General features: G+C 39.0%; 1 protein-coding gene across 1 annotated transcript in view; it reads right to left on the bottom strand.

The window, feature by feature from the left end:
* The window catches only part of TBC1D12 (TBC1 domain family member 12), a 66289-nt gene extending 43585 nt beyond the window's left edge, over positions 1–22704 (bottom strand). The window contains exons 1-2 of the mRNA XM_087824460.1: positions 21694–22704; positions 4643–4766 (exon numbers count right to left, since the gene is read on the bottom strand). Of these exons, the coding sequence (XP_087680586.1) occupies positions 4643–4766; positions 21694–22637 (1068 nt within the window). The 5' untranslated portion in view covers positions 22638–22704. The remainder of the gene's footprint in view (positions 1–4642; positions 4767–21693) is intronic.
* Positions 22705–22907: the final 203 nt, after the last annotated feature.

The following is a 22907-nucleotide window of genomic DNA, read 5'->3' as shown; positions in this document are numbered from 1 at the left end:
AATTAACTTTTATAAAGTTAATTTATTTTCACAGAGGAAAGACAATAATTTATCATGAACTATAAATAAAGCACACTCATGCAGCTTCAAAGGTAGCTATTCACTACCTTCAAGGTGACAATACATTAGGTAAATAAAGGTGAAAATAAACATGCAAAGATGTAACATTTTTAAGGACTTTCCAAAAATAAAGTCTGAACATAGTCCAGCCCTCCACAATTTAACAATGAAGACAATCACTAATTTTTGCACCACTTAGTCAAATTTTACACCAAGGATATCTATAATTAAAGCCAATGAACTCTTCTCAAATGTTCTAATACTACATATAACAAAGTTAGTAATCAGAAAATTAAGCTCTAATACTTTCAAAATGTTATATATTTAGCGACTGCTCACAAACCACATGTATTCAAGTCCTTGCTATGTTATTGTTCCTGTAGTAAAAAATTCAAAAGCAAAAGTTTAACTGAGGAGAGTGACATATTCTACTTTTACACAGTTTAAAGTACTGAGATTAAGAAATCTGTGTAGTGTCATAAAACTTTTTTCCTTGCCTATCAAAAGTTATGTGAAAGTGATTCAATCACTGAATTAAAACTTCACTCAGAAAAATACACGAACAATGAAAACGTTGAAACATTGTCTAAGTACTAAAATCTCATTTTCTCATTAAAGATACCAATATAAAAACAGTGCCTAGCCAAAAAAAAAAAAACAATTACTTTCTACTGAAAGATTGTCAGTTTGACATAAATAGAGTATATATATTCAATCTAGTATGAAATTATGTTCCAATTATGCATAATATGGCTCATTTGTAACTATTCTCACTTGCAGTTTGGAGGTCATAAGACAAATATGTAGCTGTATTCCAATTTCGGCCTATTAATTTAGAGAAACCAAAAACTTACGTCAATTGAACTATAATATAACTGAAATATTATTTATAATTAATAGATGCAATTTTTAACATGGCTCACCAACTGGTTCAAAAGGACACAAGCAGGAATTTCACACCTGCAAGAGAGCACGTGATAATCCTCACAAAATAACTATGAATATTCATGTGATTTGGGAAGTGACTGTCAAGTTAAATGCCAAATTTGAATCAGCTCAATTTTGCTCTTATCCTAAAATAATTTTTATGTTTCTTTACTATTAACATGGAGAGCTAAAATTGATTAGCTCTTTAAAAAAATTTACTGTAAGAATACAATTAAAAAATATTTAACCTACAATTATCTTTCACTTATGAATTTCATGTATCTCTGAAAAGCTATAGGTGTACAACATGTAAAATTAAATAAAGCAAAACAAAATATGTACATATATACGTATATACACATAGACATTGTTTTTGAAATATTACACAAAATATATGTAACATGTAAACAATATATATATATGTAAAAATAATTATGTGTTTTCCACACAAAAACACATTTTAAAAGGCCTAAAAATGCAAAGGGAAAGTAAAATGAAATGTATCTTCCTATAATGTTTTCTATTTTATAGAGAGAATATAATGTGTTATTTGTGTAATTAACAATTATTAGAAAAAAAAAGTTTATAAATCAAACCTTACTTTCCTATATAATGTCTATAATCTTGTATCTTTCCATTAAAAAAAGTCCAGCCCAATAACATGATTATACTCATACTTAAAAATATGGCAACTACTTTCTGAATTATCTGCTTTAAAAAATAATTATCCTATAAAAATACTAGTACTCTAACCTCCTAATAAATCTTACTGTTTTGTCACTCAATAAGCAAGTAAGGTATCTTCAGAAAGCTCAAAGGAATTTATTTTTCCATAGTACTTTTGGCACTACTCACTTTTTCGGGCAGATTTACACTGGTATTCCTAGCTACCTTCATTTTCTTCAGCCTTCATAAATTAAGACCCTACCCTAAGACATGGCAGATGTGTCCTAACATTCTTCATGGCTTTACTAGCAACATCTTCATTTTTTTAAAATGATTCTTTTTATTTTTTTAATCCTCTTCTGATGATATTTTTTCCATTGTTTTTCAGAGAGAGTGGAAGGGAGGGAGGAAGAGACAGAGAGAGAGAGAAACATCCATGTGAAAGAGACACATCGACTGGTTGCCTCCTGCATGCACCCTGACCAGGGCTGGGGATCAGCCTGCTACTGAGGTATGTGCCCTTGACCACAATGGATCCCGGGACCCTGCAGTCCATGGGCCAGCGCTCTAACCACTGAGCCAAACCAACGAGGGAGCAATATCTTCATTTTTGATTTCTGATTCCAAACATATAACATCCATTTGAAAGGAGTACGTGGTAAAAGATCTTAAAAACAGTTTTGTATTAATAATGTTTTACAGAGTCAAGGCTGTTAAAAAATGTTTCAGGCAGGAACAGAGACACAAAGTTGTAAATTCACTATGACTAATAAAAGGAAATCATGCCCTTCCTGAAAATGAAAATTGCATGGAAGAGGACAGCAAAGTTAGACAAACGGGAAGCAGAGGGCACAGGGAAGCAGGGGAGGAGAAAGCAGAAAGGGCGAGGCAGAAACATGTCCCACCACATGGTGAGAGAGATACATATTTTGAGGGTAGAAAAGGGTCAGGGGAACAATTTCACCATCCATCACACCTCCCCAAAACAAAGAGAGACCCATGAAAAAGGGATCAAAATGCACACTAGTATCTACCCACAACTTAAAAGTTCAAAAATTAAAAGTAGCTGGGTGAAATCACCATCTGTAAAAAGCCAGAGAAAGGGTTGTAAAGGACAGCAACTCCATTCTTTCTTTCCATATGAAAATAAGAGTTGTTCTTTTCCTGACCAGTCATCAAATTCACACAATATATATAAAAAAGAGAAAGAATGTGGCTTTCCAAAATAAAAACAGCAGATTAAATGTATACGGGATATCAATAAATGGGTAATTATCCACCCAATAACTTATTTATACACCTATAATAAGATATAGCACAATGTTAGTTTACATAAAAGTATAAAAGTGTATGCACATGCATATTTAAGGTAAACTACCATAAAGGAGGAATACAAACCTTCAATATCAAGACCACTGTTTTGCCTCTAGAGGGCGAACTTGGTCTTCTGAAAAACTCTAGACAAGAGAAGTTACTTTCAGACTTTACACACAACAAAAAGTTAAGATTTAAGATGCTGAGACAGCAGATTCCCAAATTTTCTTGGTTAACAGTGCCCTCAGTGTCTCAGTAATTTTTCCATGGTGCCCCCCAAACCAACAAAAATACCTAATCATTCTATTTAATAATTATAGTAGTTATGTCCAACAATTTAATAGGATTTATATCCTAACAGTAGCCATTTGAAAATATAATACACATAAAGAAAAAGAGTTTATTTCATTCTTAAATAACCACAATTAATTACTAATTGGACATATATACCTGTTGTGCACTGTACAATTTCACAAAACTTGAAATCAGACTAGACACCATACCATCACCCTCATTTTTCCTGTTCCACACTGATTTTTGCACAGTATTTTATTTTTACCAGAACCTCAGAAAAAGTAGATTCACAAAGATATGATGCCACAGAAAAAAATATAGTGCCATTTAATGCTGAAATTGCATAACACCTCAAGCTAACAGTCTAACATATCTACAGATGTGGAGCATCATGGTTGCCCCGTTAGCTGAAGCACATGGGTCCCTGAGCACACACCTTGGGAATCAGTATAGTTTTAAGTCCAAGAAGTTATTTAAACTAGTCAATATTTTAATTAATTGTGTTTCTAAAGATCTAAAAATTATTTTCTTACATTACTTTTGGGAAATCAGTCTTTCTTTTGAGCAATAAAACACTATTAAATGCTTAAAGGAAAATATTTTTTCCAATTTGAATGATGATTATTGCCTTAATGTGATTACTTTTATAATGCCAGTTGTGTTAAATCTGATAAACTACAACTGGGAAGCAGAGAAATTGGAAATTTATTATATATCTAATTCTGAGCAACAAGTTCTCCTAACTTAATAATGCTACAACTTGATCCAGTCTTGCTGCTTTCCAGTCTCACTGATCTACTACTACTGAAAGGCACAAGTTTAAGAGTCAGATTAAGATATGAAATTCTTAAAAACTCAAGAATATAAATATTAATACAGATATTAGAAGAATTAGCTCCTAAATTACTAAAAAAGATTATATACCCACCCATCTCACAAAGTCCTTGGTTTAGGCAGAACACCAGAAAAGTAACCAAGGAAAGAGTTCGACCTCAAAATCGACTCAGTTTTTGCTTTTTACTGTTTCATAAATTCACAACTACAACTACCTATATCCATAAAATCTGTGCGGCTGGCAAAATGCTACAATGTTCACTTAGAAGTTAAAGTATGTGGTGAGAATAGTTAGCTAACAATAGAAAGCTATCCAAACTAAAACTAAGAAACAAAATCAATGGTCTATTACTTTAAAGAATTTTCACAACCATAAAAAAAACTGAAAATATGCTCATGTTTTAAGAGAAAATATTAAGGCTGGTACAAATATCTATAACCCCAAAATTTTATATGTACAAAAATATATGAAAGTAGGATATGGTTAATTATCAAGAAAAGGTATTTGAAAAGCTAAGACAAACCACATGGCTATATTAGTACTTACCTGCTGAATAATTTTGGAAGTTTTCTGAAGATTCTCTCTGGGAGGAACTTTACCAAATAATTTCCAACCAGGAGCACTATGGACAACTGATTTGAGTTCCTTTGTCCTTTTTGGAAAAAGGTTTCTGAAACACAGAAAAGTTACATGAATTGTGTTTTTGATAACCAGGGAACTACTTAATAATAATTTCTAAAGTATGTTTATTCCCAAGACAAACACAAAATGATTTTACATAAAATTATTTCTACTGCTTACACTACTATTAGACTAACAAGACTCAATTAAGAAGACCTGGCTATATAGAAATATTAGAAAAACCATCAAAAGAGACATTAAGAGATAAATAAATTGGAAAGAAAATGACAGCTATAAATAAAATGTAAATATTTGCTTTGACTCATCTACAAAGTGACTCGAATTGACTATACATGCATGCACTTGACAATAAAAGCCAAGAAATTGAGAACAAAGTTCAAGAGAACCTGTATGAAATATGCAAAGAAGTAAAATCTTTTGGGGAAATGCTATTTAATATGATTTTCAGTAATAATTTATTATTGTTTGTAATGAAAGGGCATCTACTGATCCTCCATTGTCATAATACAGGTATATGTAAACTGTTTTTTTCTAGAACAGGTATATACCAGGAAGCTTACTGCAAAAGAGTAGATTACTAAGGAAGAGGGAAAAAGCAAAATAAATAAATAACCTCCACAATAAAAAACTGGTTCCAGTATGTATTATAGCACCATTACAATCACAGTAAGCTCAGAATGAAATGTATCATTAAATCATAAAAGAAAACTAAGTCAAATACTACTTTAAATTTACATATCCAAAAAACTTTGGTTACTGTAAGAAATTTCCATAGAAGAAATATGAGCCCACAGGTATCCAATTGCTAAGAAAGGCCATCAGATAATGTTCCACATTAATTTCTTATGCCACTAAGAAATTTTGGATTGGGTTTTCAGTTTATCTACTGCCTCAAAAACTACTTATAATGTAGCTAACTGGCATACATCTGCAATAAAAAGTAATTTTAAAATATTGTTACAAATGAATGGGATTGTATTAAAACAGCATTACAGGTCCCTGGACAGGAGAGTAGCTCAGCTGTTTAGAGCATCGTCCTGATGCGCAGAAGTTGCAGGTTTGAACCTGGTCAGTGCACATACAGGAAACAACCAACGAATGCATAAATAAGTCAAACAATAAGCCAATGTTTCTCTCTCTCTCTCCCTCTCTAAAAACAATCAATAGAGCCCAGCTGGGGTGACTCAGCAGTTGAGCATGCACCTATGATCCAGGAGATTGAGGTTCAATTCCTAGTCAGGGCACATGCCTGGGTTGTGGGCTTGAACCCCAGTAGGGGCCATGCAGGAGTCAGCCGATCAATGACTCTCTCATCATTGATGTTTCTCTCTCTCTCTTGCTCCCTCTCTCCCTTCCTCTCTCTGAAATCAATAAAGATATATTTTTAAAAATTAAAATCAATAAAAAAATTAAATTAAAAATAAAACATTACAGATCAAATGGGCTCCTACTGGTTAGTCTAGGAAGAAAATCACCACTTGATTAAATCTTAAGGGGGAAAACCCAATGAAAAGGTACATAAATAAGCCAATAATGTGTAATACTCTTTCTTCTCATACACCATCCCTCATCCCCCCTATATACTGTCAGGGGACTGGTGAAGTAGAGGTCCCAATGCAAATATATGTGGGGGACTAGGTTCCTCTGCACCTTTTCAAAATGCAGGCAGACAGGTACATGCGTGTGTGTGCACGCACGCACGCACGCACACACACACACACACACACACTTCCCTTTTTCCTATCCCCAAGATATTTATATTTAAATCAACGCTAAAGGTCCAAATGTGTTCAAGCACCTACACACATAAGAAAACAATTCTTTCTCTGGATTCCAGAGGTAGAGCTTGACTGCATGAGTGAGATTTACACGGCAGTGCTGAGGGGAAGTGTCCCTCTTATTCTGGGTTCTTACAATCTTGGGGGAGGGGCAGAAGGAAGGGACACTCCTAGTTTCTCTCTGCCCCCTTATTTATCTCCATCTGTGGAGTTGAAAATTGGTGCCAGACATTGCTGCCTAACAGCAGAGAGGATTCAGTTCTGCTTTCCTAATATGAGGCTAAATTAGTTTCCTCTGCACATCTCCCCTCCATCCCTGATCCTCAAAGGAAAGGCCTTGCTGTGCTAGTAACTAGCTGGATAAATTTAAATCAGGAGAAAGGGAGAAGAGGGGGAAAAAAGCCCTACCCTTCTCTCTCAGTGGCTTTTATAATAAAGGTTGATGAATGAATGACTCTTGCTTGTTAATACCTGTTAATATTTGCTTCGCATATCTTTGTTTCATTTTTTCAAGATTTCTTTTTACCACACAAAGAGTTACATATAATATAAAAGAATCAGAACACTTAAACTTTACCTTTAGGTTAGGATAAAGCTAACCTAAAGGGGCACATTTTTAAAAAAATGTTTTTATTGATTTTTAGAAAGAAAGGAAAGAAGAGGTGGAGAGAGAAACACTGATGTGAGAGAGGAACTTCAATCGGTTGATTGGTTGCCTTCCAAATGCACCCCAACTGGGAACTGAACATGCAACCTGGGCACGTGCCCTGACTGGAAACTGAACCAGCAACCCGTCGGTACATGGGGTGATGCTCAACAAACTAAGCAACACTGGCCAGGGCTAGAGGCATATATTATTTACACCATGTAAGCTCTCCGCTCAGGATTTCTACCGTAGCAGAATCTCCAGTGCTTGGGTCTTTAAGAACTGGCAAATCCACTTATAAACGGAGACAAAGCCATGTAAATTCCATACTTTCTCAGACTGCAATTTGACACTACAGAAAACTGGCTGCCTAACTCTGAATCTTCTTACTGCCAACAATGTTAGCTCTAGCCAAAAAAAAAAATTTCCCCCCAGTTTTTGCCTAATGTTTACATTACATCTATGACTATTTTAATTTTTTAGATTCATGAGATAAATTCTGATCATCACTTAATCACTTACATGGAACAATATATTAAAAAGGGATCAGAATACTTTTCCAAACAGGAAAAAAAAATCATACTTCAATCAAAAGAGTAAAATCAGTTTAAAAAGTTAGAAATCACAGCCCGATCTTCAAATTATCTCAGTGAAAGTTGGACTGCTGAAATCACATCAACTTCCTGGACCTTGTACTAAGTTTCCCCAAAGTATAATAGAAGGCCAAAAAGAGAACATTATCTAGTGATCATGGAATGCCACAGCTGACTACACAATTAATTCAAAGTATAAGTACTGTCTCTTTAAAATGCAGTACTCTGGCTACCCTTGAATATTCTGGATTAAAGATCTGGCATGAAGTTTACTTACATTCTTTCCAAACCTCAATCATTTTTCACTTAAAAAAGACTTTCAGCTGACTATGCACACACAAAAAAGTGTTTTCTTTTTTGCCAGATAACTTGAACTTTTTCTAATTTCAAGAATTTTCTTTTTCAGGCTGTTTCTAGCTCTTGTCTTCGTCATTACTACAAGTCCCAAAAATTAATACATATTTTTATTTAATACACACTGCTTAACTAACCTAAGTATTTTCATAGATCAGAAATATCAAAAAATCGCAGAATTCAGTATCATTTTACTTTGTCAAAAAACGAATTTCAAAGTTGAAAGTAAAACCTATAATTTTTTTTGGAAAAGTATTTTAGAGTTGCCAGGGAGTTTAGAGAGCAACCAGGTCAATGGTTGTTCATCACGAATCAATAAACCTACATGAATGGGCTACCGGAGGTCCATAAGCCTTCTCAAACTATACACAGGATTTGAAGTAAACTGTATTTATGAACATTTTTCTTGGGAAGCTATCTGGAACTTCATCAAATTCCCCAAGGATTTAATGTACCACCCCCCACCTCCTAGTCCCCCAGAAAGGTTCATGAGCCACTGCCAAGGGCACACCACTAACTAGTGTTGGAGCCAGGGGTCCTGCAGCTCCTTTTCTTCCTGACCACATTCATCTGTTCATGTCCTCCACAGGACAATCACGACGCAAGAGTTTCACAACCACCTGTTTTCCTTCATCGTATGTATTTGCCAAAAGGTCTCCTGATATTCATTTAAACAGTTCAAAAATATGTTACTTTCTTCTTCCTCCTGTGTCATGTCAGCAAGTCACCGTATGGTATGTCTTATTTGTTACAGCAAGTAAGTCTCAGGCAGTATCCTACTGATCGAGGTCTTTTTATTCTTCTGTTGCACGGAGAAAACAAAACTGAGTATAATTAAGAAAAAAGAAAAAGGAATTATAAAAATACTCTTGCTTTTGTACTGGATACTATTTACACCGTCTATCAAATGTTTCGAGAACCTCCATCGCTTTAAGCCCAATGTAGCAGCTAAGACATCCAGAGGGAAGACAGAAACCACCAGAAGTGGAGGAAGAATATAGGAAAACATGTTTGGGACAAGAACATAAACAGTAACAAAGAACAACATGCAGAACATGAGCAAAAACAGCCCAGCCACCAGGATGGGAGTCATCTTCTAATGCTAAGAGAAAGCTTGGAATTAAAGGCAAAATAATGGCTGGTGACGAATTAAACCAACCACACGTGTGAACACTTCTCCATTTACGCCTCTTGTATATATAAAACAGAAACTATGTTAGTGCTCTTATTTACAGTAAGAGTAAAACAGCTTTACATATATTTAATCTTCATATGGATAGAGGGTTTCCTTCTGGGACAATAAAAATGTTTGAAAACTGTGGCGATGGCTGCACAACTCCGAATACACTAAAAACCAATGAACTGTACGCTTTAAATAAGTAAGTTGTATGGTATGTGAATTATATCTCAATAAAGCTGTTATTTTTTAAGTGAAAAAAATCAATAGTGACAATATGTGAAAAGAAAACCGTGACCGAGTAGGGTTTATCCAAGGAATACAAGGCTCATTCAATACTCAAAAATCAATGTGATTCACTGTACTAACAGTATAAAGAAGTATAAAGACAAACCAAAGAACAGGAGAAAACATTTCCAAATCACGTAACTGGTAATGGTGTAGTATCCAGAATATATACAGAACTCATATAACTCAACAACAAAAATACAAATGGCCCAATTAAAAATCAACAAAGAATAAATGATGAAAAAAATTAAATTTAAAAAATTTTTAAATGGGCAAAGGAGTTGAGTAAACATTTCTCCAAAGAAGATATACAAATGGCCAACAAGCACATGAAAACATGTTCAACATGATTATTCATTAGGGAAAGTCAAATCAAAGCCACAATGAAATATTACTCCGTACCCACTAGGACGGGTATAATTTAAAAAAGGGGGAGGAGATGATAAGTGTTGGAAAGGATGTGGAGAAACTGGAAGCCTAAAAAATTTGTGGTGGGAAGATAAAATGGTACACTTACTATGGAAAACAGTTGGCAGTTCCTCAATAAGTTAAACACAAAATATCATGTGAGGCAATAATTTTACTCTCAGGCATCATACCTAAAGAACTAAAAAGAGGTGTTCAAACAAAAAGTTGTTCATGAATGTTCAGAGCAGTACTATTCATAACAGCCAAGAAAGGGAAACAACCCAAATGAACATCAACAGATAAGTGGATAAACAAAATGTGGTATAATGTAGTATATCCATAAAATGAAATATTATTCAGCCATAAAAAACAATGAGGTACAGATACATACCACAATATGAATGAACCTTGAAAACATTATGTTAAGTGAAAGAAGAGAGACACAAAAGGCCATATATTCCATGATTTCATTTATATGAAATATCCAGAATAGGCAAATCCATAGAGATAGGACACAACACAGATTAGTGGTAGCTAGGGGACTTGAGAGATTGGGTAAAGGAGGAACTGCCAATGGATATGGAGTTTCCTATTGGAGTGATGAAACACTCTGGAACTAGAGGGTAGTGACTGCACAACACTGTGAGTGCATTAAATGTCACTAATGAGCCCGGCCGGCATGGCTCAGAGGTTGAGCGTTCACCTATGATCCAGGAGATCCTGGTTCCATTCCCAGTCAGGGCACATGCCCGGGTTACGGGCTAGATCCCCAGCAGAGGGCATGCAGGAGGCAGCCGACCAATGACTCTCTCTCATCACTGATGTTTCTCTCTCTCTCCTTCTCTCTTCCTCTCTCTGAAATCAATAAAATATATACTTTTTAAATGTCACTATGGTAAATCTTATGTATTTTATATATGTATTTTGCCATAATAAAAAAATTGAAACAGGTTTCTGAAACTGAAATTCCAATTATCAGTTTTTAAAATATGGTCATCAATTGAATTAACAGATTAAACGCATGTCTTTCAGTAGGAATAGGTATGCCAAACCAAAAGCCATAGCTAAGCCACACATTTTTATAAAATAAGAACTATTTCAAGGAAATTGAATATTTTCTGGCTCTGTTTGGTAGTAAATATATTAAGTAGAAAACTAAATTCCATCGGTTAAGACTTTTTAAACAAAATACAAAAATGACTGTTCATATCAAAAGCTGTTTATTCAACATGAGCTGTTTTTAACTTTTAATATAGGTTAATATAAAAATTATTAAAAATCTCGGGAATTGTAAATAAATTTCATTTAGTATGGACTCATAAGAATGAATTAAATGACAAGATATGTTTGCTATTAATAAAGACTAAAGTATAAAAATAGAGTGCAAGAAAAAGCTTAGTTCTACTACAATTGATAGTAATTTGTTTTGTTAATTAGAAAAGCTAAAGAATTTACTCCGCAAGTGGAAAAGTATAAAGTATAAAGGATACTTCAAAACTAGCAACAACATTAAGGCAATATTTATAATACAAAGTTCAACACTTCTTTTACATTATAACACTGTCAGTTACAGATGCTGTATTAAGGATTTTACCACAGTCTATGTAAGTTAGCCCTTTAAATATGGACTGTTTTGCAAACGCACCAGTAATAGAGTTTTAGGCTTCATACAAATTAAATTGGTACAGCTAGATCCACCCAAAGACGATCAAATCTAAGGGTGGCAGACCCCAAGTCTCTGACTTTATCCCTTGAAAAGAATACCAGAGGTGAAATTATTTATGCCTGTTTGTACAAACCTCAACCACTTACATATTATGTCTATTTGCCTGAGGATGACTCTATATATTATAGCTAGAATATGACTTATTACCATTAAGATACAACTGAACTTGCTTAGTTGGCTTCCTAATGTACTTCAGCTATGGCTCCCCTCCAACGTTCAATTCTTCAGTTCTACCTTACATTGGTGCAACTGATTTCTCTCCTACAGAAATATTTCCCAAAAACAGATACTAAACATACTTTGAGAAATACCATTAAAGTAACAAGTAGAGAGCCTCCCAAAGTGACGACTTCAAAGGTTCCAATCATTCAGCTACATAAATTCTGGTTCCTTTAAAAAGTTTTTAATCCAGCCCAGCTGGGCATGGCTCAGCAGTTGAGCATCAACCTAGGATCCAGAACATCGCACCTCGTGGTTTGATTCCTGGGGAGGGCACATGCCTGGGTTGCGGGCTTGATCCCCAGTTGGGGGCTTGCAGGAGGAAGCCGATCAGTGACTCTCTCATCATCGATGTTTCTATCTTTCTCTCCCTCTCCCTTCCTCTCTCTGAAATCAATACAGATGTATTTTTTAAAAAAAGTTTTTAATCCAATAAATTTCTGTGTTCCTGTTACATACTAGGCCCTAAGTCTCTATGCAGAGACAAAAAAAGAAACATTCCCTATCTCCAGGGAGTCTGCATCTTAGAACACGCACATATACGTGTGAGACATTACAGACATCTCAATACTTGTCTTTACCTCATTCAATTCTTAAAAATGGCTGATGGGTATAACGCCACCGGTCCACTTTTATGACGCAATGTACAGAACTTGTGCATTGGATATAAAGACTTGATTTTATAATTTTACATTCTCAGGGTTTTACCTGAAGTTGTTTCCATTCTGATCCATGCCAGAGAAACAACTTGTCCAACAGCCACTCTGGCTCTTTTTTCCCTCATCAAATTCCTTACAAACATTGCAGGCATAATTTTGGATGTGACTCTCCTTTTTCATATCATCCCACTTTCCGCAAAACAAAAATCAGATTCAAAGTTTACATTCATTAAAGCTTCACAAAAAGGCTACTGGTATATAAACATGTCACTCAATTTGTTAGTTATCCCTCCCAGCGGGGATTAAATTTAATGTTATTTAAATCAATTATCTAGATATTACATTCTAATAAAGAGACTGACAAGCACCCACAAAATACCGCAAGTGTATCCAAGCCCATCTCTAAAGTCCCAGTCATGTACTACACTGCTACAAGAGTGACTGTTCTAAAACACAATTCCAAGCATGTTGCCCATGCTTTAAAAGCCCATCAAGGGTCCTGTGCACTGCCACACCTCATGGAATCAATTCAAAGTGCTTAGTTCTGTCACACAAACTCCATAATTTAGCCCTAACCTTTTGGCCTCAGTTTTTGACACTATACCTCACCTGCCTAAGGACAGTCATATTAATGCACATCTGCAGTCCTGAAAATGCTGTGCTGTTTCATGTATAAATTCTGCATACGCCAACGTGTGTCTGTGCTGTCCTCAGCCTCATTCCAATCCAAACACTCATCATTAAAAGACGGAGTGTTCATGCTTAAACTCCGTGCAGAGTTCCCTAACTTCCCACCCCAAAGTTAACCACTCCTTCAGTGCTACTGCTTCATCCTTGGCTTCTTTCACAGCACCAACCAGGTAATATTGTAAGTACTGATTTATATGACTTCCTCATCTTAACTTTATTCACATCCTGTTTATCTAATTTCCTTAATGCCTTATTTACATAATAAGGCTCACCAGTATTGTGAATGAATAAATAAGAAAACTGCAAACTCACTCGTAAGAACTGTATATGGTTAGCTAGGAGGCTCCAACAACAACAAAGAGGTTCAGTAGCAATTTTTAAATTTCTGAAGGGAAATTATGTAAAAGACCTGACTTGTTCTTTGTGGCTCTAAAGGGCTAATTAGGACCAGGAACATTACAGAGATACACTGCGCTTCCGCATACAGAGCCTTCTAACAATTAGTAACACTGCTCAAAAGGCTGCCCTTTGGAAATTGAGATACTTTCAAGTGAAAGAATTCAAGCTGAGGCCAAACACCTAAAAATGAGCTAAGAATGAAGAGGCAGAAACGTAGCTCTAGGGTAGTGGTGGTTACATTTTTGGTGACATTTTGCCCTGTCTAACCTAGCAGTACTTCTTGGACTGATGACAGAACCTGTGATACAACCTATGATAGAGCCTACATTCCAGTAGCAAAGCTGAAATCCTCCTGACCAAGGTAACTGTCTTTTTTTCCTACAGGTTAGTTATGATGTTTCCATCAAATGGACAACTAAATTTTTAAAAGTTGTGTTTTGGTGGTTTCATACAAGAGCAAAACAAGTTTATCTCATTAAAACATATACCTAGTTATTTTACTCAAAGAAGTTTTATAGTGGTTAAATTTTTCCTTCAGGAAGTAGGATTCTCAGCTGTTGTATTAGCATGCCCAGTACTGAGAGTGGATCCCTGTCCTGTCCCTGGCCGCATCAATGTGCTTCTGGAATCCATCACCAAGACGGACACCCTCCTCCGGTCGTATATTCACTTGTCGCGCCGGTTATGCTACATAACAATTACCCATCAAAACTTTCACTTCTTTAGTGTTCAGTTAACAAGCTTTGGTGATCAACACCCAGTTCTGAATCACAACAAACTCTTTGTTTCCCAAACAACACCCACTGATTATTTAAAATAAACAAAAACTTAAATTTTACCACTCCTCAAAACCACAGAAACGACTCACTCAATTGAAACCTTTTGCTAATTTAAAACTTCAATAACTTACTTCACAACCTAAGTTTTTATGAAATCATCTTCCTAGTAATGAACAATCAACCTCCTCGTGGGTGAGAGACTCTGACTCCATTTGCTAGGTTACCACGGTGCTTGTAGGAGAAATTTTCCTTTTAGCACCGGAACACAAGTAAGAAAACATGTAAAACTGTGTATTGCATTTATTTACCCTTTGATACATGTACTTTTTAATAATACCTGAATCTACCATACGACCTAAACTTCTAACGCCTAAATTGAACCTTATCTATACAACCTGTCATTAAAATTTTTTTCACTTACACAGTTTAGCCTATTAAGAGGCCAAGAGGGGATGTGCATGTAAAGGAAGTTAAGAGGGAGAGGCATAGCAGATATCTTTAAGGAAAGAAGTTGCCAGAAACATCCACAAAGGCACTGAGGTAAGCAGAAAAATAAATATGGAGATAATCTGCGGTGATTCTGATGCCCACAGGCCAAAGTACAGAGCTAAATTCTCTGTACAAATCTCTTCAAACTCATCCTCTAACCGTTTCTCATGTCTCTAACCACACCTCCACTCTCCTGTGTTCTTTACCTTCTTTCTTACCACCTTAACTGGAATAGTATGGAAACAAGTATTTATCTTTAGTTTTATTTTATTTTTCCTATCCTGCTTTTCAAAAGCAGATAACAGCACTTTATGTTTTGTTTTGAACGTTTTTATTGATTTTAGAGAAAGAGGAAGGGGGAGAGAGAGAGAAACATCAATTGACTGCCTCCTGCAACCTAGCCATGTGCCCTGACCAGGGATTGAGCAGGTGGCCTTTCCGTGCAGGGGACTATGCTCAGCACCAGCCAGGGCACTTTGTTTTTAACAAAAAAATTAAACTGCTGTAGTCTTTGAATAACTTTTTCCTGGGACAACAGAAAAGTATTTCCCCTGCATGACTAGAAGATGACTATCAAGCATCTAGATGAAAAACAGATTTGGAAATTTTAGGTTGTACATTATAGTATTTGAGAAAATATGAGAAAATAGGACATAATTTGATTTCAAAACTATCATGTTCAGTTCCAAACTTAAAATGTTTTAATCTCTGTGGGATTAGAGACAGGCAGATAGAAACATATTTTAACCAAGAACAGTATCCCAAAATAAAATTCAAATTAAAAAGAAATCAACAGCAAAATTCAAAGGTAAATTAAGAGCATTAACAAGTTCACTGTCAAACTAGCTCTAAGTAGGTGCATAACTCCTAGCTTGGTTTCCCCTAAGGTAAACTCTTAATTGCAGGAAAGAGCCTGCTGAAAAACCCAGACAGTCACGAGTTTCCCCTCTCTTTCTTCTTTTGGCCACATAAATAAGTGCAAGAAAGGCTGAAGCAGCAAATTCTAAAGGGGATAAGCCATGTGTAGCGTGCAGGAGTTTTTCTTATAGGCATGGAAAAGAATTATAACAAGCAGTAATAGAAAGAAGGAAAATCAACAACCTTTTTGATAAGTTGTAAATGAGGAGAGATAAATGACTCCACATTAAAGAGACCTGAGTAAAGTTTTGTGAGCTAAAGAACAGGCAAGCATGGTTATCTATACAGATAAAATGAAAGTAAAAGACCCTTCCCACCAATAAAAAGGAAGCTGAGATTTAATTAGGCAGAGATAAATTCTCAACTAGTGAAAGTTAGGAAAATACTTCTACATTTGTATTTATATCTGTTCTCTGTTGTATCTTTATTTATAGTCAATTACATTGTACATAACTATGACCAAATTTTAAATAAATAAAGCAATCTGAGCTATAAATATATGGGGTAACTTCCTTTAGTAATTACCTGAGGAGACCTGTCTATCAACAATTATTTCAGTAATCATAGTCTGGGAACCACCTGTATCAGAATCACTTGCAAGTACTACTTAATAAATATTTGTATTCCTGCTGGGCCCCACCTAATATCTACTCAATCAAAGGGGGTTGGGGGGCTTAAGAAATCTGCATTCCTAACACTCCACCCATCCGCTTTAAAACACTCAAGTTTAAGAATTACTGTAGTAGGGTCCAAGCAACTCTTAACTAGAACTACCTGGGAACAACTTTTAGTGTAGCTAACAGAGTTCCTAGGAAGAAATACGCAGACTCAAAAGGCACTGACTTTCCCTTTCTGAATACATTTTGAGATAGGTAACAGATGTATCACCTCAAAAGCTCCAAATGTTTCCATTCTTCCCCAAAGCTTTCCTACCACAGCATACTAAGTATGAAATGTGAGAGTAAGCTAAGTTAAACATTTCATGAACTTAAAAATTGGCTTTGCCTATGAGAGGTTCTTAAAACAATAAAAGATACAAATATTTTAATCTTTCTCAACATTCCCACCTTTCAGTTCCTTCTTAAGACTTGTTTTAGTCAAAGCTTCAAGGCTTCTGGAAATATTCTATCACTATGCTGGAGTCCATTTTAATACCCATCCGATCCCAAGTACAAATTCATGTTTAAAAATCTACTACACAAATTGTGTAATGTTTCTTCAGGTAGTACATATGAAATTCATTCGTCTCTTGCTTTCTTTAAACCAGTGAATTTTAGTGATAGGATTGCAGAGGGGACTGTGGTGGTTTTGCTGTAGTTTGAATAATAACATTTGAATCCTCACTACATGCCACATAATAAGTACAAAACACTTAGAGTATTATCTCATTTAACTCTATGACAATCCCATGAGGTGGGTATCAGTATTATCCCCATTTTATGAATGTGTTGCTTAGGGTCTGAGAGATCAGGTAACTTGTCCATAATTACACAGCTAGTAAGCTCATTTAAACCCAGGCACTTATATAACTTTACAACTAGTATTTTTAACCACTGCAATCTCCTGTAGTTTAAAGATGCCACCTGTCAAAAGCAAGCACCCTGAATCCAGTTGGTAGGGGTTGTGGATTCTGGAGAATCTAATTTTTTAAAATGTGCTTTTAGGAGATTTGGAAGTTTAACAAAGGCTAAGAACTACTGCACTAGGCTATTAGTTCACCAAAGTGGAGCACTGGCAACCTCTGAGAAATAACTCATGGTCATAAAGTTCAAGTCTCAAATTCCAGTTCACTGATTAACTAGAATTTACTTATTACCCACCCCCCTATTCCAAAGTAGTTTAAGAAAAAAAAAAGTCTAGCATTTTCTTAAGAAAAAAAATAGAACTGCTGGTCTGTACTGTCTACATCTGAGAAACTAAACAAAGGTCAATAATGTTTCCCATGATTACTCTAAGGCAGTTAGATCTTTACTGAAAGAAATGCTCAAAGTAGGGATATTTCTAGCTCTGGAGCCTCCTCATTTTCCAAATGAAAAAAAATCCTGTTTTTTTAAGCATCCTCTAACTCAGTTCACATTTGTACTACTGAGCCAGCAAATAACTGAGGTCTACAACAGTGTGTGCAAGAGAACTGTGTGATACAATATCACAATACTGTATATTGGATCTGGAAGGGACTTTGAATCTCCTAATTCACAGATGAGGAAAATGAAGTCTAGAAATTTAGTGACTGGCCCAAGGTCACATAGTTATTTAACAGCAGAAGCAGCTACCCCAGGACAAAAGCCAAGTTTCTTATTTCTCAAGCCAATAGCATTTTCACCACACCAAAAGCTATGTTTTTGTTCATAAACTTCTTATAATTCATAGAAATCAGCACATTAGCCACCAACCCTAGGAATCAGATCTGCAGTCTAGTTCTGATTTTTTAAATTAACTATCTGACTCTGGGCAAATAACTGTAAAATAAATATAAATCTGCCTTGGCCAGTGTGGTTCAGTTGGTTGGGTGTCCTTCCCGTGCACCAAAAGGTTGCCAGTTTGATTCCTGATCGGGGCACATGCCTGATGTGGGACATGCAGGATGCAGCCAATTGATGTTCACACTCACACTGATGTCTCTCTCTCCCTCTCCCTAAAATTCAATATAAATATTTTCAAAACCAACAAATAAATCCTACCCTTCCTAGGTTACAAGTATATTTTAAAAATCAAAAACTAGCTGGGCTCTGCTGGGCATGACTCAGTGGTTGAGCATCGACCTAGGATCCAGGAGATTGCAGTTTGATCTTGGTCAGGGCACATGCCCGAGTTCCTGGCTCCATCCCCAGTGGGGGGCATGCAGGAGGCAGCGGATCAATAACTCTCTCATCACTGATGTTTCTCTCTCTCTCTTTCCTTCTCCCTTCTTCTCTCTGAAATCAATAAACATATATATTTTTTAAATAAAAAAATAAAACTTACAAGGGTAATACATATGAAAATAATTTTGGAAAAATATGTAGAATTAAGGTATACTTTCATATTTTCTTCTAGAGGTAAATAGGTACTGGTCAAATCTTGTAAATACTATCCCAAATAGTCTGAACTGAAAAGCTTTGAAAATCATTGCTCTAGGTACCTAGCATTTCAAAACTTTTATAGACAGGAAAGGGCTAAGGATCTGAGGGAATGTTACTTCTAGGGCTGCCACTGTCAAGTCACCATAAACACAGAGATGCCCCCATGCGGTGGAGGGAAGCCCCCAACAGGGACAGAACTACAGTTCGCCTCACCTGGAAGGGAGAGAAAGCAGGTCACGACAGTGGTCCCATCCAGGACCACATTCCTTTCTCTCCCACAGGATTTCTACCCATCAATGAATCTCCTGCCAATGATGTATCCTAACTGAACATAACTTTATAGTAACAGATATATTGCTGTAAAATGTTCCCCTCTCTCTTTACTTAAGGTAAAACAACCCTGAAGCTATTTTTCAGAAGTATTTCTGTTACAGGGAAGAGAGGAAGCAGGAAGGAGAAGGCGGAGGATGACCAGGTGGGAGAGAAAGAGCCGCAGGTGAACAGCAGCTGTGATGGAACGTAAACCTGAACTGAAAGTCAGAAATCCTGGTTTCCAATCCCAGCTCTGCCACTAGCTAACTAAACCACCTTCTTCACAGTGAGCTACCTCATCAAAAAATAGTGTGTGTGGGAGGGGTTGCACCCAAGAATGAGAATACATCCTAGAACAAGATATCCCCAAAGGGAGTCCTGGTCCAGAGCTTCAGAGTTGAGAATGACAACTGTGCACAGGAAGTAAAAAACCTCTTAGGTTGCAGGAGAAAGGAAAATTTCTGATTATTCTGCCTGGGGATAGAAGATTGTTCAAAATTACTAGGTACAAATTACTACCTAGAGAACAGTAGAGGGAGAGTCCATGCAAGTTGCCAATTCAACATAATCTGAGTAGGGTTCTTTATACCAGCGCTAGGCATTACAGATTCAGAGATGAATATCAGAGTCTCTGCCTTAAAGTGTTCAGAGTCCAGTTAGGGTTTTGGCTAAAGGCTAAGAGAAAAATGGTGCCTGTCTGACTCTGTCCTCTCCCATCAATGTTATAAAGGAAGCAATGACATCTAGAATCTTCATATTTGGAACTCAATTAAGAAAAATGAGGCTTAAACAAGTTAACTTCAGGGTACCTAAGTTTCTAACTTCAAACCCAGTGATCTTATAGACATGATTAGTGTGGCCATATGAATGTCAACTAGCTACATTAATTAAAGTCCCATTAACCTACAGGATAAAGAAAACTTTAAAAATTATATCAAAATTCCTGCCTATAGTTAATAATATGAAAGCCTCTTATAATAGACTTGCCTTATTCATAAATCACAACACGTTTCTGTCTTCAAATCCCCACTAGCCTGTACTCCACCTCCAAGTTAAAGACCAGGACCACTGTCCAAACCATTTCTTCCCCAATGGGTGACGCAGGTCAAGTACTCCGGGTGCACTGGTTGAATCAGTGATCTCCAAAGCCCCTTCCCAGGTCTAAAATTACCTGACACCTGACATCAAAACATGACCAATAAACACCTAAAGGCCACACAAAGTCACAAATATATATGCTTAGCTCATCCTGAGAGCTTCCAAACTACTGCTTCTACAAGCTTTAAGTACATTTTCGCAACTACAGGAACAAATGCAGATCTTACTACAACATATATTTTGTCCTATGAGTAACACAAAATTAGGATTTCCCAATCTTGATTTAAACAACTTTATGGATAATAAAGTAGAAAAAGAATAAGAAATATTAATTACAATCAGAAAATTGTGACTGTGTCTCTACAATGCACACTAACTGAATAATCCTCTAAAACTTCAGCTGTAGAATTTATTTCTGGTTTTTGTGAAGATCCCTGAAAAACGAATAAAAACACAGGAGGGAGAACTCTGAAAGGGAGGGTTTTACAAGTTGGGAATACTTTCCTATTTGCCTATAGATTTTTTTAAAAAGCGGGTCAAAATCTGATTAAAGGGAGATTGCTTCTGCTTTTCATTAATGTGCATTAAGACCAATATTTTTTGACTACTTAGTTAACCCTGACAAACCAACAAAGCCTCATTCTGAAATCTGCAATGTCCAGCACCATCATTTTTTTCCCCCAAGATTAGCAGGTCAAATGATATAAACAATGCCATAAAAAATTAAAAAGTGGAGGCCTATCTGGCAGAAGTAGAGAAGAGGGGGATTTTCTAGACAAACCACCATCGTAATTTGGCTTTAAAGACTGGGATCAAATTCTAAACGCCAAACTGAATTTGAATAAAAGCCACGGGGGGTGGGGGGGGCACGGTTAAACACTGTGAAACACAACCTCTTCTAATTTCAATAATTCCCGAACTATTTGAATGGATTTGACTCCACGCAGACAGCTCTGCAAAATGACTTCCCTTTCTCTTTCACAACCACAACCCTACACAAACCGCCCCCCACCCCCAATCCTTGGGAGTACAATTAAAAAAAAAAAAAAGGAGGGTGAAGGACTAGGCTGTCCGCTTTCCCAAAAGAGGCAAAACTGTCGCCAGGGCCCCACCAGGCCGGCAGGCCCGGAGTGCACAGACGCCAGGTGGGACGGGCAGGGACGCCTCGGGCCCACGGGGTGGAAGGCTCGCTCCCCGCGGGGCTCGCCCCCGCCGACGGCGCGGCGCAAGGCCAGGTCCTCCGCCCGCGGCGACAAATCAAAGCCAAGGGCGACGCCGGCGAGCGCGCGCGGCGGCCCGCCAGCCGCTCCGCCCGCACCCGGCCCGCACCCGCCCGGCCCCGGCGCCGCCTGCGCCGTACCTGGCGAAGAAGTCGGCGAAGCCGCCGCTCCGTCGAGCCCGGGCGGAGGTCCCCGGGAGGCCCTGCTCCGCGGCGGCCGAGGGCCCCGGCGGCCCCGCCGCGGGCAGGGGGTCGCGGGCGCCCTGGCGGCGGCTCACCTCGAACGTGTTCCGGGAGTTCAAGTGGACGTCGGAGAAGCCGCGGCGCGGCTCGGCGCCCGCGCCCGCGCCCCCGCGAGTCCTCTCGGCCGAGGTGGCGGGGAACGAGCCTTCCTCGGGACGCCGGACTCCGGCTCCCGGCTGCTCCAAGTCCTCGCCGCCGCCGCCGGCCGGGCTGCGCCCCGCGCCGCTTCCCGCGCCCTCGGGCTCGTCCGCGTCCGCCGCCGCCAGGCAGCAGCTCCGCAGCGGGTCCTCGAGCGGCGCGGCCCAGTCGGACCGGCTGCCCGCGCCGTCCGCGCCCTCGTCGCCGGGCCCCTCCGGGCGGAGGCGGCGGGGGCGCGGGTCCCTGCCGCCGCCGCGGGCCGGCCCGTGAGCCTCCTCCCGGTCGCGACAGCCCGCGTCGGGCAGGAAGCCCGAGTCCCCGTTGGTCATGCCCCCGTGCCGCCGCGCGCCGGCCTCCGCCGCCTCCGCGCCCCGCTGCTGGGAGCCCGAGTCCCGCGGGCAGGCGTCCGCGCGCGGGGCTGCCGAGGGCGGCGGGGCGCAGGGCTGGCCGGCGGGCGGCGGGCAGGAGCACAGCCCGGGCTCCGGCTGCCCCCCGGCCGCCGCGAGGTACCGCCGAAGGAGCTGCCGAGGCGCCGCCGCCTCCTCCTCCCCCTCCTCCGGCGGCTCCACAGCGCCGACACCTCCGCCAAAGCCGCCCGTGGCCCGGATCATCTTCCCGTCCTGGCCCGCGGACTCGGGCGCCGGCACCGGGAGCAACTTGGGGTTTCTTCCCGAGCAGGCTCCCGCATCCTCCGGACCCACCATCTGGGCCGGGTGAGCGCCGCCCGAGGCAGCGGCGGAAGACTCCCGGCGCAGGCTCGGCGCGGGACACTCCTAGGCGCTGGGGCCGCGGCGGCGGCCGCCGCAACCTCCCCAGACCCGCCCCTCCCACCCGGGGCTCGGGCAGTTGCGGGAGGGCGGGCCCGCGCCGGGTGGTGCGCACGCGCAAAAGCCGGACCGGTCAAGCGGGGCCCCGGCGATTCCGCGAACCATAGAGATGCCAGCTAGAGAGACCCCCTCCGTAATCCCGGGCGG

This window comes from Miniopterus natalensis, chromosome 14 (assembly GCF_054644295.1).
Source record: "Miniopterus natalensis isolate mMinNat1 chromosome 14, mMinNat1.hap1, whole genome shotgun sequence".
Lineage (NCBI taxonomy): Eukaryota > Metazoa > Chordata > Mammalia > Chiroptera > Miniopteridae > Miniopterus > Miniopterus natalensis.
This window is presented reverse-complemented; position numbering and strand designations above follow the sequence as displayed.